Source organism: Diabrotica undecimpunctata, chromosome 5 (genome assembly GCF_040954645.1).
Source record: "Diabrotica undecimpunctata isolate CICGRU chromosome 5, icDiaUnde3, whole genome shotgun sequence".
Taxonomy (NCBI): domain Eukaryota; kingdom Metazoa; phylum Arthropoda; class Insecta; order Coleoptera; family Chrysomelidae; genus Diabrotica; species Diabrotica undecimpunctata.
Window position 1 is genome coordinate 97427501 of NC_092807.1, and position 14489 is coordinate 97441989.

At 33.5% G+C, this 14489-nt stretch overlaps 2 protein-coding genes across 2 annotated transcripts in view; both read left to right on the forward strand.

The window, feature by feature from the left end:
* The window catches only part of LOC140441523 (UDP-glycosyltransferase UGT5-like), a 33502-nt gene extending 24852 nt beyond the window's left edge, over positions 1–8650 (forward strand). The window contains exons 2-6 of the mRNA XM_072532302.1: positions 72–266; positions 367–734; positions 1756–1975; positions 6886–7102; positions 8364–8650. Of these exons, the coding sequence (XP_072388403.1) occupies positions 72–266; positions 367–734; positions 1756–1975; positions 6886–7102; positions 8364–8646 (1283 nt within the window). The 3' untranslated portion in view covers positions 8647–8650. The remainder of the gene's footprint in view (positions 1–71; positions 267–366; positions 735–1755; positions 1976–6885; positions 7103–8363) is intronic.
* Positions 8651–12968: 4318 nt separating this feature from the next.
* LOC140441525 (UDP-glycosyltransferase UGT5-like) overlaps positions 12969–14489 on the forward strand; it is a 30352-nt gene continuing 28831 nt past the window's right edge. The window contains exon 1 of the mRNA XM_072532303.1: positions 12969–13279. Coding sequence (XP_072388404.1) covers positions 13006–13279 — 274 coding nt within the window. The 5' untranslated portion in view covers positions 12969–13005. The remainder of the gene's footprint in view (positions 13280–14489) is intronic.

Sequence of the window (14489 nt, forward strand, 5' to 3'; positions counted from 1 at the left end):
CACTGGTGACTCTAGTTGTATCAATGTTATCTTTAAAACGTTTGAGTTTATTGATCTATGGTATTTTTTAGGAACTAGGTTGGACAGATATGGCTGCCCTCTTCTACTTGCAGAAGCTGCTCGACTTTCATGTTCCGAGGGGTTGTCCCATCCTAACCTCCAACGGTTTTTAAAAGAAGATAACCATTTTGATGTAGTACTCATGGAAGTTTTTAATACAAATTGTTTCATGGGAATTGCTACCAAATATAATGTTCCTGTTATTGGTAAGATAAGTTTAATTGCACTTAAGGTCTAATAGTGTCTTTTGGTTGTAGTAAAGCCCTTATTTTTAAAATATCAGCTTATGAACTTATCTGATTTTAGGTATACATTCGGCAGGTTGGATGCCTTGGATGTACCAATGGTTTGGTGTACCGTATCACCCGGGATACATAACCGATCACTTTTTGGGAAACACGCAACCAATGGATTTTTTGGAAAGACTGGAAAATACAGTTGGACATATATACAATAACGCCATTTACAAATTGGTAATGGGGTGGTATGGCAGTTATTTATCTAACAAATATGTGGGTGTAGATCTCTATGAAAATGGTGATATTATGAAAAATTTAAGTTTGCTACTGATCAATACACATTTTTCACTAAATTTACCGTTGCCAATAGGACCAAACGTCGTTGAGATTGGTGGAATACATTTAGAGTCCAAGCCGAATAAGAAGCTACCACAGGTAAGGAACTAAAAGTTATTTATATCTTGTCTTTAAAATTAATAACATCTCACCGCATACAATGGTATTTGCTACTTTAATGAAGTAAGATTAATAATCAAGCAGAAAAAAGAAATTAAAAATAGTATGACTAGAACAGGAGATTGATCTACTAGTAAGATTAAACATATCCAAATGTGATATAGAAACGATAAAGAGATACAAAAGATTTTTTTTTCTGTGTCATATTCGATTATCGACGGCAGTTTTAAAGCAGAGGATTTGTTAAATCACCCCATCAGGTTTCAAAGCTCTAACGTTCTTCTATAACCTGGCCCTCTTCTTCCGTCTATGTTGCATTTTAATATAAAATCTCTGTTTTCACTAAGCTGGTACCACTTCTGTTTGTATTGGCGTTTTACCGACAACTTTGTCTTTGTGATGGTTCTTCGTAACTATTTGCAATTTCACCGTGTTATCGGCGCACCTCAAATTATGAATACTTGCGCCATTAATTTTAATACTTCATTGAACAGTATCCAATGCTTTATTAAAAACGAACACAAACATATATTAAATATTAGTGGGGAAAAAATGAAGTTGAGTCTTAACCGTCTTTGCATTTGTACCCCTTCAGAATTATCCCCGCGAATACTGATGTTTGCACGTTGATGTAAGTAAAGATTTTTAATGATACGTAGATCTTTTTCATCATCTTGCGAAAGTTTAACTGAACGAATCAACGACATTTCAATATATAAGTCGACAAAGCAGTTAATAAATAGGACATTTCAAATATTGGAGCTCAAAAAGTACCTGCAAAAGAAAACACAAATGTATGCCCCACAACGATCATCGTCAGTCACTGTTATATCCAGGATGAGATAGCTTTGACAAAAAACGTCCAAGTTAATTGTTTTATAATTTAACTGATATATTTATATTGGGTGTCTCACGATCTACGATCCAACGTAAAAATAGTGTCTGTTGTGTCTATTTACAATAAATTGTGTATATTATTATAGTACATTATTATTGTCAGGATATGGAAAAATTTATCACAGACTCTAAACATGGTGTCATCTACATGTGCATGGGATCGACAATTCGAGGTTCTAGTTTCCCGGAAAGCAAAAAACAGACTTTCCTGAAAGCGTTCTCCAAGTTACCACAAAGGGTAATTTGGAAATGGGAGGGAGAGATGACGGGCAGACCAGACAATGTTTTTGTTACTAGATGGGCTCCTCAACGGGACATTTTATGTAAGTATTACTTTGCTTGTACGATTTGGAAAATTAAAAACATTCACAAATGAGATAAGTCCTAGTTTTTCAATCTTTAGTGCTGAAGCTGTAGCAATATATGAAGCATTAAGATACTTTGAAAACACTCAGAATACATCTGTTACAATAGTATCTGACTCATTGTCTGTTATGTTAGCCATTGAAATTTTAAATTTTCCTATTAATAACTCAAATATATGTCTTTCAAATTAAAAAACTTGTTTATGACATTTATAAAAACCGAAGAGTTGTTCATTTTTTGTGGGTTAAAGCACATATAGGTCTTAAGTACAACGAACATGTTGACCTATTAGCTAAAAAGGCCATTGATACCGGAACGCAAGCTGGTCACCAAATCTGTAGACAAGACGCATTAACAATAATTTAAAATAATATTAACAGTAAATGGAAACAATCTTGGCATATATATAGTACGCAGTCTTCCTCGCAATATGCTTCTATACAGCCTTTAATCCCAAGTGATTATTGGTTTATAAATTATTCTGTTCCGCGAAGGTATATAACATCCATAATTAGAATAAAATTTGGACACGCCTGCTATCCTAGTCATCTGTCCAAACTAAAAACGGTAAATTCAAATTTATGCCCAGACTGTCAAAAAGAAGGTGATCTAGATCACATTTTCTTCGAAGGTAAAAAATACACAAAACAAACTGAAATTCTAATAAAAAATTTAGTGTGTGTTTAAGAGATTTAAGTTTTATTATTTATTTAGTTTTAGTAAGTCAAATAATAATATCTTAAAGAATTAAAAAAATATATATTAGACATTCTCTTAGCAATTCTAACTAGTTTCTTTATCTACTTAATTGTATTACTTTGTTTAGTAATTCTAGTAATAGAGTCACTTGATTGTAACATTTTATCGGATATTAATACGTATTTAGTTATGTTAGAGATAAAATATATTTATTTGTAGACCAGTCATTATTTTGTAAAAACTTTATCACTGTTCCGAATTCCAGCAAATCCAAGATATAAAGATTGAAATGGATGCCATTGTGATATTTGTTGTTATAATATAATTAATACCAGTAGTGTGTTTAAGTTTACCAAGTTTTTTGTCGAAGAGAAGCTCGTACATAAGCACACCCAACTTCGTAAGAGGTAAAAATGGAGAAATACTGGCTGCCGAAAACAAAATAATAGAAAGATGAGCTGAATATTTTCAAGAGCTCCTGAATATCCAAAATTTCACTGATGAAAACAATGAAAATGGTGGAAACAACGGAGAATAAGAGTATCAAACGGTCGAATTAGAGATGCCCCCACCAAGCATCGAAGAAATTACGCATGTCATAAAAACGCTTAAAAACGATAAATCCCCTGGTCTGGGCAATATTGATGCCGAGCTAATTAAAACAGGCGGTCATGAACTCATAAGTAAAATTCATCAATTAATAGAAATGGCCTGGCAACAAGAAATAATGCCGAAAGAATGGCGTGGTAGTATTATTGTACCAATACACAAGAAAGGAAAAAAGGAATCATGCATGAATTACAGAGGAATCTCACTAATCAACACTACATATAAAATATTGGCTTCGATATTATTAAAAAGATTAGTATATACGCCGAAGAAATAGTTGGTGACTACCAGTGTGGTTTCATTCCTGGCAGATCGACTATTGATCAAATATTTACAATAAGACAAATGCTTGAAAAGTATTGGGAATATAATCACGACGTGCATTTTTATAGACTGCAAACAGGCTTATAATTCAATTAATCGTGCAACATTATGGAAGGCAATGATCGAGCTCGGCGTACCCAAGAAACTAGCTGCGGTAACACAAATGTGTGTAAGTAACTCTTTTGCACAAGTTAGAATAGGGGAAAATATCAAATGCTTTCTGCTTAAATTCTGGACTGAGACAGGGAGATCCGTTGTCCCCATTGTTGTTTAACCTGGCCTTAGAATATGTCATGTGAAAAATATATCCAAAAATCAAACCAGACATAACTGCCCTGGGAATAAAAATCATACCTCGCCTTTGCCGATGACGTAGACGCAGTAGCATAATCAACATTAGAAATTAAGGATATTTTCTCGAGCATTGAAGAAGCTGCATTAAACATCGGTCTAAAAATAAATGAAGACAAAACAAAATACTTCGAAGTGGGTAAAGAATTTAAATATCTAGGAGCAACAATCACAAATGACAACAAATTAGAGCAAAAAGTTGAAACGAGAATAATTTGCAATGCAACATCTAATGAAGTCAAAACTTTTTTCACGAGATACAAAAATCCGGGTATATAAGACCATAATACGACCAGGAGTCGCGTATGGAAGCGAAACATGGACGTTAACAAAAAGAGAAATAAATTGCTGGTGTGGGAACGTAAAATTCTTCGAATGATATATGGCCCTTGCAGAGACAGCGTGACAAACGAATGGAGGGGCAGATACAATAACGAGCTAGAGTCTCTATTCGGAAAAGAAAATCTAGTCAGATATATAAAGGCCAATAGACTCAGATGGGCAGGGCATGTAATACGCAGTAACGACAATCGCCTTATAAACAATGTGTTCTGGGAAAGATGCAGTCAAAGAAGATCTAGAGAAAATGGGAGTGCGACAATTGGAATTACTGGCACAGGACCGACAAACATGGAAGGCAATAGTAAACGCGGCAAAGACTCACGAAGAGTTGTAGCGCCATTGATGATGATGATGAAGTTTTTTGTCTCTCCTGAAAAATTGGCAAAACTGGACTTGTTGCCTTTCTGCAGTTAGCGATTCAAATAGATATATAACAAAATTTATGATATAAATGCGAAATATAACTGCAAATATAATATCCTCAAGAGGTTGAAAAGAAATGATCGAAAATTAATTAAGTGAATAGTTGATTCTGAAATCTATGAAATACTAATAAGTTAATACAATTAATGAATTTAAAAATTATTGCACCTTGAAGACATGTAATAAAGTTTAGTGATCATCATATTTTTTTTTAACTTAAACGATAGGTACTGGTATTTAAATACAGGTGGATGAAACAAATATATATATATACATATAAATCATTCATAAATATTTTGACCCTACTTATAATATGAGTTTTACTTGTCACAAATGAAAATAAAATATTGCACCTTGATAAATCACTCTGGTTGTAAATTATCAATGCGTACTTACGAGTACAGTTTCATACAATTGGCACGTATCTGTGAGGCATGTGCAGGTAGAGATGAGGCAATCGTAATGTTGAGGACTGGCGAAGAACCAAATGTAAATATTCAAAAGTAATACAGCTGCAGAATGTAATCAATTATAGGCGGTATTGAATATACGAGAGTTGCAAGAAATTATCTAAATAACGACTTAGCCAAGTTGATCTGTTTAACTCGAAGGTTGGAACATAAGTGAAGTAATACTTTGCGATATTCGTATGAGAGCTTTAATTTTCTTTAAAGATGGGATTTTGTTGCTAATACTAGATTAGCCTTAATTAAAAGTAAGAAGATGTGACCGTTAAAAATCTAACTAACTCTACCTAACTAACTAACTCTTGCTTAGAAGGTTAACATGTGGTAGAGAAAATGAATAATTTTAGGAAATGTACTTCGAAATTCGAAAGGCGAAAGATTTATTGTTAGAAACACAAGGCAGAGAGATAACAAAAAGAAGGTACGCCACCTATAGATTCAAAAAGTAAGCTTTAAAACCTAGATGTTAAAACGTTACCAAAGGTGTAGTTAAAAAAATATTGAGGGGAAATAATTTATAGAAATGGCGCGATACTTTGAACATGCTTCAATGTGTATCACTTTTTTGTCGATTTAAAGCGGCATATGATAGTATCAGAAGACCAAGTCTTTACAACGCTATGAATAAGTTGAAAATTTCAAATAAAAAACGTATATGCATGATAAAGGTCAAGACACTATTAGCATCAAAAATTCAGAAGTATTCGTCAACCTTAATTGAAATGTATAGAGGTTTAAGGCAAGGAGATGCGCTGGCGCTTTAGCGTTTTAATATAGCCTTAGAAAAAACTGGACGAAACGCTAATTTAGATAGCAGTAGATCAGTCCAAATTTTAGCACATTCTAATGAAGTGGACATTATAACATAAACTAGGCGATAATCGTGGAAACCCTTACTGAGCTAGTAGAAGCAGCCTAACCAATGGGATTAGGTACGTATAAATCAAAATAAAACCACATTTATGCCGCCTAACACAAGAGCTGAAAATGTTGTCGCAGATTTAATTATCAGTGACCAAAACTTCGAAACGGTCAGAAAAGTTTATATATCCTTGAACATCGGTTAACCCTAATAAAACACATTAGGGGAAATAAAATTATAATTGCAAATAGGTGTTATGGTCTATCAAAGTACTTAGCTAACGTCTATCTCAAAAAACTCTTATAATACTGCATAGAATACTTACTGATAGTCCCCATTCTCTTATAGCTATCAGAGGCATACATAAACCCCAACCAAAACAGACGAAACTACAGAATATCTAAAAGTATAAGTTTGGCGGAAAACATGTTATCACTATATTTAAGAGAATCCGTCTGCAGTGAGCAGAACATGTAGGCCGGGCTCTGGAAGAACACTGAATAATATGTATCCTGTAATATCTTGTACCTATGTTATTTTAATGAAAAATTGTAAAACTGCAAACATTGGCTAATTGGTGGCACGTATAGAATGGTATAAGGTCGATGTCTGAAATCGACCGAGAGGGATAAAAAACTAGACTAAAGGAAAAATATAGAAAACAAGGAATAAAAGAATGAAACTCAAATTACGAACTAATTATAAAGCCCCACAATTTGGTTTGAAAGCGATTTTGGTACACGAGTGACTTCGTGTCATCAATTTTTTTAATGATATTTAATTTTTGTAGGTCATCCCAATGTAAAATTATTCATTACTCATTCTGGTTTATTGGGTACTTTGGAAGGCGTCGACTGTGGCAAACCAATGCTATTATTGCCTCAGTTTGGAGATCAATTTACCAATGCAGCGGCAGTGGAAAAAGTTAATGGAGGCATCAAGCTGTTGCTAAGCGATGTAACGGAAGAAATTCTAACCAAGACTCTTCAAAATCTATTAAGTGAACGGTAAGTATTAAAACTACTACTACCCTTCTTCTTTCTTTGCTTTGCCTTTTAGAATTTTTTTAGTCTATTTTAGATTATGCATCAAGAAGATATCTGTAAACTCTGCAGAGAATTTGGCAAAACACCAAGTGCTAAGCAGGGTGTAAACTTCACTTATCTAGGAGTCAAAATTACCAATAGCAGAAGTCTCAAATAGGACGTCAAAGCACAGACTAACAGAGCATCCCTGATATCTGGATAACTACGTGACATCTGTAGTGACAAGCACATGTCTCCAAGAATATGTAAACCTGCGTAAGATCAGTAATGACCTAGGCGATTTAGATGAGTGGAAAGCTGCAACCAAGAATCTTCTAATTACAATTGAAATGAGGACGCTGAGATCCATTACTGTATACACTCGCAGGAACCAAAAAAAAAGAAGTTATATCAATAGAGTAGACAATGAGACGCTCACAAAAATTGCAAGGTCTGAAAACCTCAATACATTAAGACTACCGGAGACTAGACATGGTACTAGTGCTGGAATTGCAAGAGGAACGTTTATAAAGCTTAGATCTATTCTGAGCAATTCTCAGCTGAACTTGTGTATCCTATATTACTGTATGGATGTGAAACCTGGATTATGAAGGTTAACATGATGAACAAATTAGAAGCCTTTGAGATGTGGTTATATCATAGAATGCTCAGAATATCATGGGTTCAACACATTCCAAACAGAAAAGTCTTGAACAGAGTAGGTCAAGGTGAAAGGCGACTTAATAAAGATGATAAAAAAGAGAAAACTCGAATATCTGGGGCATATAATGAGAGGAAGCAGATACATGATAATGCAGTTGATATTCAACGGAAAGATCGATGTAAAAAGAGGAATTGGTAGTAAGAAATACTCATGGCTCCGAAACCTTCGTCAATGGATCGTAATTTATCGGCTTATCAGCAGATGAATTATTATATGCCGCGCAAGATCGAGAACGATATCGGCAAATCGTCATGGAAGCTACCCACGCCTAAATTTTGGGCACGGTCCTCAAAGAAGAAAAAGTGCTGGACATCGAAGTCTTTAGATTTAGTTCTAAAAATGAACAGGACTTGGTAATCAATTAAGAGGAAGAAGAAAAATACATTTATTTTGCAAACTAGAATAAACTTATACCCTATTCAATAAAGATATGTTCTCTTATTCTCCCATAACTTCCTAATATTGAAAAGAACCTAAGCTCTTTATCAATGTATATTTTACATTTTTTTTTGTTTTTAGATACTTTAAGAACGCTCAATATTTGTCCGAACGTTTTAAAGATCGACCCGTGTCTCCGATGAATACCGCTTTGTACTGGATTGATTATGTAGTAAAGTACAATGGAGCCCCTCACATTAAATCAGGAGCTGTCGACTTGCCTCTTTACCAGTACTATCTATTGGATGTTATAGCTGTCATATTCATCTGGCTACTAGTGTGGTCGTATTTAATATATTTAGGCCTTAAATCAGTTGTCAAAAGGTGTTGGAAAAGACAAAATAAAGATAAAAAGTTGGATTAATTAATTAATTTGTTTTATTTTAAAAAAAAGTTTTTTTTACTCTTTATATCCTTATAATAATAAATTTAAATATAATAAGTAAATAGTTTATTTACCCATAGGTTACTTGCAGGTAAGCTTCCATTAAAAATTTCCTATTGTTCTATGTACGTATTGTACAAAATTCTAACAAAAATTATTTATGAACTTGAATGCCATGAGACCTTGTGCCGCCTGTACTATGTCATAGTCCTGTCAGGACTTTACATTCATGAGCTATTCAGTCTCATGACATCTTTTCCTTCCAATAAAACAAAGAAATTGCAACAATGAACTAAGAATAAAAACATTCTAAAATAAAAACTAATAACGATACTGATTGCAAAACTAGTACCTCAAAGTCAGTATATCTAAATGGGGGTTTAATTATTCTTTTACTTCTGGGAGGAAACTTATTCAGTATTTCACTCTCACAGGCCGTTGATGTTGAAGCTCTGTCACTCTCATTGTGATCAAAATCGTCTGCTAGGTTAATATGATGTTTAGGCATATTATTAGATGGTCTGAAGTGATAGCTATTTCGTCTTACAAGTGTCCCATTTTCTTTCTCAACAACATATGATCTTGGCTCTTGTAAACCTCGTCTAACCACAGCAGGGGTTTCCATTGCCCATCTTCTCTTATAGCCACATCTTTTGTAGCTGTATTTCTATTATAGTAGTGCTTGTACAATTTTATTTTATTATCCAATTTATTCTTTTTATTTTTTAGGTCTACCTGTTCTGGTAAATATTTTTCATGTAAAACTTGTAAGTTTGCCTCTAAGTCTATGACTATTCAAGAGTTTGCTTGGGATTTGTCTGATCCTAATAGTGGTGTACTGTGTGGTACTTGGGGCACATTGTGAGAGGTGAAAAGTACGAACTTTTAAGAAATATCATGCAGGGCAAAATTAAGGGCAAAAGAAGTGTGGGAAGAAGAAAAATATCGTGGCTTCGTAATCTACGTGAATGGTTCGGGTGTAGTTCGATTGAACTTTTTAGGCGCGCTGCTAACGAAGTCGCAGTGGCCATGATGATTTCCAATCTCCGCTAGGAGTGGCACGAGAAGAAGAAGAATAGTGGTGTGTTCCTATATTCTAATAAGGCTAACTAAATATCTTCACACTTCCTGAAAATATTTTTAGCTATCTGGACAGCTTGTTCTGCCTGCCCATTTGATCTAGAATATCTAGGGCTAGATGTCACAAATTTAAAGTTCCATTCCTTATTTCCTTTTATTTAATTTACCTCAATTGATGTTACCATAAATTATTCCTGTTTACTATCCATATCTACTTCTTGAATCTCCTGAACTTCTCTTATGATCCTGTTGTTACACATTTTCTCGAAATGGTTGTAATACAAACACTTATTGCACATCTTACCAAATGCAGGACACTTTAGGAGCTCATGATCACGACCACAAGTTCTGCACTGACCACTTTTTCTTAAGTTTTCCTTCTGTTCCCATATTTTGCTTCGTCCAGTAATAAAAGTGTTATTTGAAGTTTTTCCCCTTGCTGTTTGGTTACCATTTCCCCCTTTTACAGAATGAACATTAAGTGTTTGACTTGACTGAACTTCTTTAAACTGTATTTTTGAAATTTCATATGCTCTACACATGTCTATTGCCTTTTGTAAGGGGAACTCATTACTCTGCAACATTTTTTCTTGTTGATCATTGATTATTCCTTAAACTAGTCTATCCCTAATCATTGAGTCTAGAACATCCCCAAATTCACAATTTTTTACCAATTTACGCAAGTCGGTTAGGTGAGTATCAAATAGCTCTCCTTCCTCTTGTTTTCTATTGTAGAATAAAAATCTTTCGTAGATCACATTCCTTTTAGGGTTGAAATAATTCTCTAATTCACCCAATATTATATCATACGATTTTACATTATCACTGGCCACGAGGTAAATTTCAAATGACTGTTTGAATCGCCGAAATTTTTCAGCCACGTTACCTTCAAATGATAATGGTGAGCTCCAAATACGGAACAGATGATCATCTACAAGTTATAAAAACGCTAATAGAAAAGTGTACAAAGTATAAGAAGCCTATCTTTCTTATATTCGTAGATTATGAAAAGGCGTTTGATACTACAGATCATCATACAATGCTTCGAGCATTGGCTGACTGCCGCGTTGACTACCGATATATTGCCTTGATTAAAAGTATTTACGAAACTGGTACAGCTTGAGTCCGCCTTCATGAAGATACCAAGAAGTTTCGAATGGAACGTGGAATTAGACAGGGTGATACTATCTCCCCTAAATTGTTACAGCTGTTCTTGAACATATGTTCAAGCAAATGGAACGAAAGGATAACATGGGAATTAATATAAATAGGGAAGATCTGAACCAACTAAGATTTGCCGATGACATCGTTTTAATATCTGATAGAGTTGATAAAGCTACAAAAATGCTACATACGCTCTATAAAGTGTCAAAAACAATTGGTCTTAAAATTAACACCTCAAAGACAAAACTTATGACCAACCTTGTAGTCAGCGGTAAAATTCTGATTGAGAGCCATAGCATCGAATAAGTAATAGCTTACAAATATCTAGGGCATGAGATTCGCTTAGGCCGAGAAAATCAGACAACTGAAATACAAAGAAGGATAGGTCTCACATGGGCTGCCTTTGGTAGATTGAATAACATTTTCAAGTCTATTATCCCAGTTTGTTTAAAAAGAAAGGTTTTTAACCAGTGCGTTTTACTGGTTCTTACATATGGTGCAGAAACACTGACTCTGACAAAAAGAACAATAGATAAAATAAGAGTTACACAACGCGCTATGGATAGATCAATATTAGGTATTACCATCAGAGATAAAGTACCAAACCTAGAAATAAGAAGAAGAACAGGAGTCACAGATGCAGTTGAAAAAATAGCCACGGCTAAAGGGGCTTGGGTCGGACATGTTGCCAGATTAACGGATGATAGATGGCCAGAAAGATTCTGGAATGGCAACCAAGGCAAGAGGCATATCGAAGCAGAGGACGACCAGCGACTAGATGGATATCAAGCGCATCAGCATAAACTGGATGAAAGAAGCTTAAGATAGAAATAGGTGGAAAATTTTACGTGGAATAGCTTGGTATAGAATATAAAAAGGTATATTAGCTCTTAAGAAGAACTGCAAGTTATCTATATATAATAAACCTCCTCCACAAGCAGATATTAAAACCCGTTTAAATGTATGGTATTTGACCTAAGACTATTTCAGTAAAACTAATATTTAAGTTAGTCAACGATACCACAATAAAGTATTAATAATCATCATCGATGCACCTTACTACTGTCGGATCAAAGAACTTCATAGGGAGCTAGATTAAAAACTGTTGACAATATTATATCCAAATCTGCCAGTAAGCATAAACACTGGTTGCTTATATATAAAGATCGTCCAGCTCGCTTGAATGCTATCATGAATACCGACTAAGGATGAATTTAAAAAAAACTAAATGCATGATCATCACTAAATCATAAACATCCAATTGATTATTGAGGATACTGTAATTGAGAGTGTTGATAACTAAAAATACTTAGGAACATGGATAACATCAAAAGTAGACGAACCAAAGAAATTAAGATACGTATTGAAATAGCACGTGCATCATTCATTAAACTTAAAGATTTTTTGTTGTCGAGATACTAGGTTAGGACTACGCCTAAGAATGCTTTGGTCTTACGTATTTACTACTCTTCTTTATGGCTTGGAAGCATGGATATTAAAACAGGTGCATCTAAATAAGTTGGCCGCCTTTGAATTTTGGTGTTACAGAAGAATCCTACGAATATCATGGACTCAAAAAATGTCAAACGCAGAAGTTACTCGAAGAATAGGAAATGAAGCTGAAATATTATTGATTATCAAAAGAAGAAAACTTAAGTACTTAGTCCATGTTCTGAGAGGGCAAAGATACTCATTATTGCAGCTTATTATGCAAGGCAAAAGTTGAGGACAGCGAAATGTGGGAAGACGAAGAATATCGTGACTTATAAAGCACCATATTTCTTTTTGTAAACCATAAAAATTATACTCTAGTTATTTTGACAGGTATTGGTGCTCGTGTTTCTTCTTGCAAGTATTTTATTTCTTATTCTTTTATAAGAATTAAATAAATTAAATTATCAGCACGTGATCAATCAAAATATTGACATCGATTCTAGAAGTATTACGCAATTCCACTGGAATTTCAAGTTTGCGATACGTTACAAAATACCATCTGCATGCAAGCTCCTACCTCTACAAAATTAGATGTATATTTATAGTTAAGTAATCGACTTCCTGACATTGAGATTTTAACTTTGAATATATGAACTAGAGATGTTATTGAATAAATTATGGTGTACATATTTTCTAATTTTATCCCTAGTTTTAAAATGTAGCTCTTTGAAAATTTTGGCTATAATGCCCCATGTAGGAAAGAGTCATCAGTTAGTGTTCGAACCACTTTTTAAGAAACTAGTTTTAGTTGGACATGATGTAACCCTCATCACACGATTTCCACCAAAAATTAACTCTCCGCAATGGAGAGCCATCGAAGTGGCGTCTCAGAAACAGAACCAAACGGAATTGTTTACGTTCGATTTGTTGACTGGTAAGTTCAGAATTTTTACTTATTAGTCCAATAGGCTAGTGAATGAATGTGAAATACGACGATACCGTGTAATATTTTGTATCACCACCGAATTGCATGAAAATTTGGATTAATAATTAATTAATTATTAAAAAAATGCAATTAAATACCTTGTCTAGTTGTCTACACTGATTTGCATGGATATTTTGATTTAGGTTTTACTAACCGTCCACCTCAAAATTGGACTTGTGCCGTTGGTTGCTATTTATTTTTTACGGGTGAAAACTACCCCTATTAGAAAAAAGTCATATAACTAATTGCAAATTCAAGCAATTTAGTATTATTTATTTATACAGTGACATTAAATTTATATGTCTTTACTGTTTTAACTTTTTACCACATAATTTATATTCTTATAAAAACCACCCCTTTTTATTTATTTATTTTATATGTATTGAAGCTATAAATGCAATAATTTTTTTAATCAAAATGTTATGAAATTATTTTATTTCAACTTAAAAAACAACCCTTATTAGTTTGTAAGGATGGGTGAAAGTATGTCTGTGTCTTAATAGCACATTATGTGTATCTTACAATGTTCCAGTATACACGTTCTGATATCTTTTAAAATATGTGACTAGTTTTTTGCCCATACAAATTTTTGTCTTACAAAAAAACAAAAAAAAAACCAAAATGTGCAGGAAAGCAAAACCTATATTTTTTATTTCTCTATATTATTTGTATTACTAATAAATGTAAAGTTATTTTGAAAAAAAAAGCATTTTTTTAATTAAAAAAAAAATATACTTTAAAACCAATTTTTTTCAAAAATAACCTTTTTGAATCGGCCAAATTTACAAATCATTTAAACAATACATAAATAAAGTAAATTGTAAAGCGGTAATGATTAATTTTATTTGGGTGCAAATTATGGGGTGATTTTCACATTTTTTTACCAAAAAAAGGGACTGTCTTTATTTTGAGCGTAGCTTGCTAGTTTTGATACTAGAAACTAAAATAAAAAACAAAAATAAAGTATTTTTAAACACTTTTGATGAGTTTTTATGAGTTTTCCCCGAAATGTGCTTAATTTTTTGGTTATTTTACGGTGAAATATTCAATTTGAAATTTGACAAAATAATAACCTACTTTTCATGCGCTACAACTCTGTAGATACAGCTTCTGCTGTATCTACAGACTACATAAATTACAGCATTTTTTTTTGTTTTTT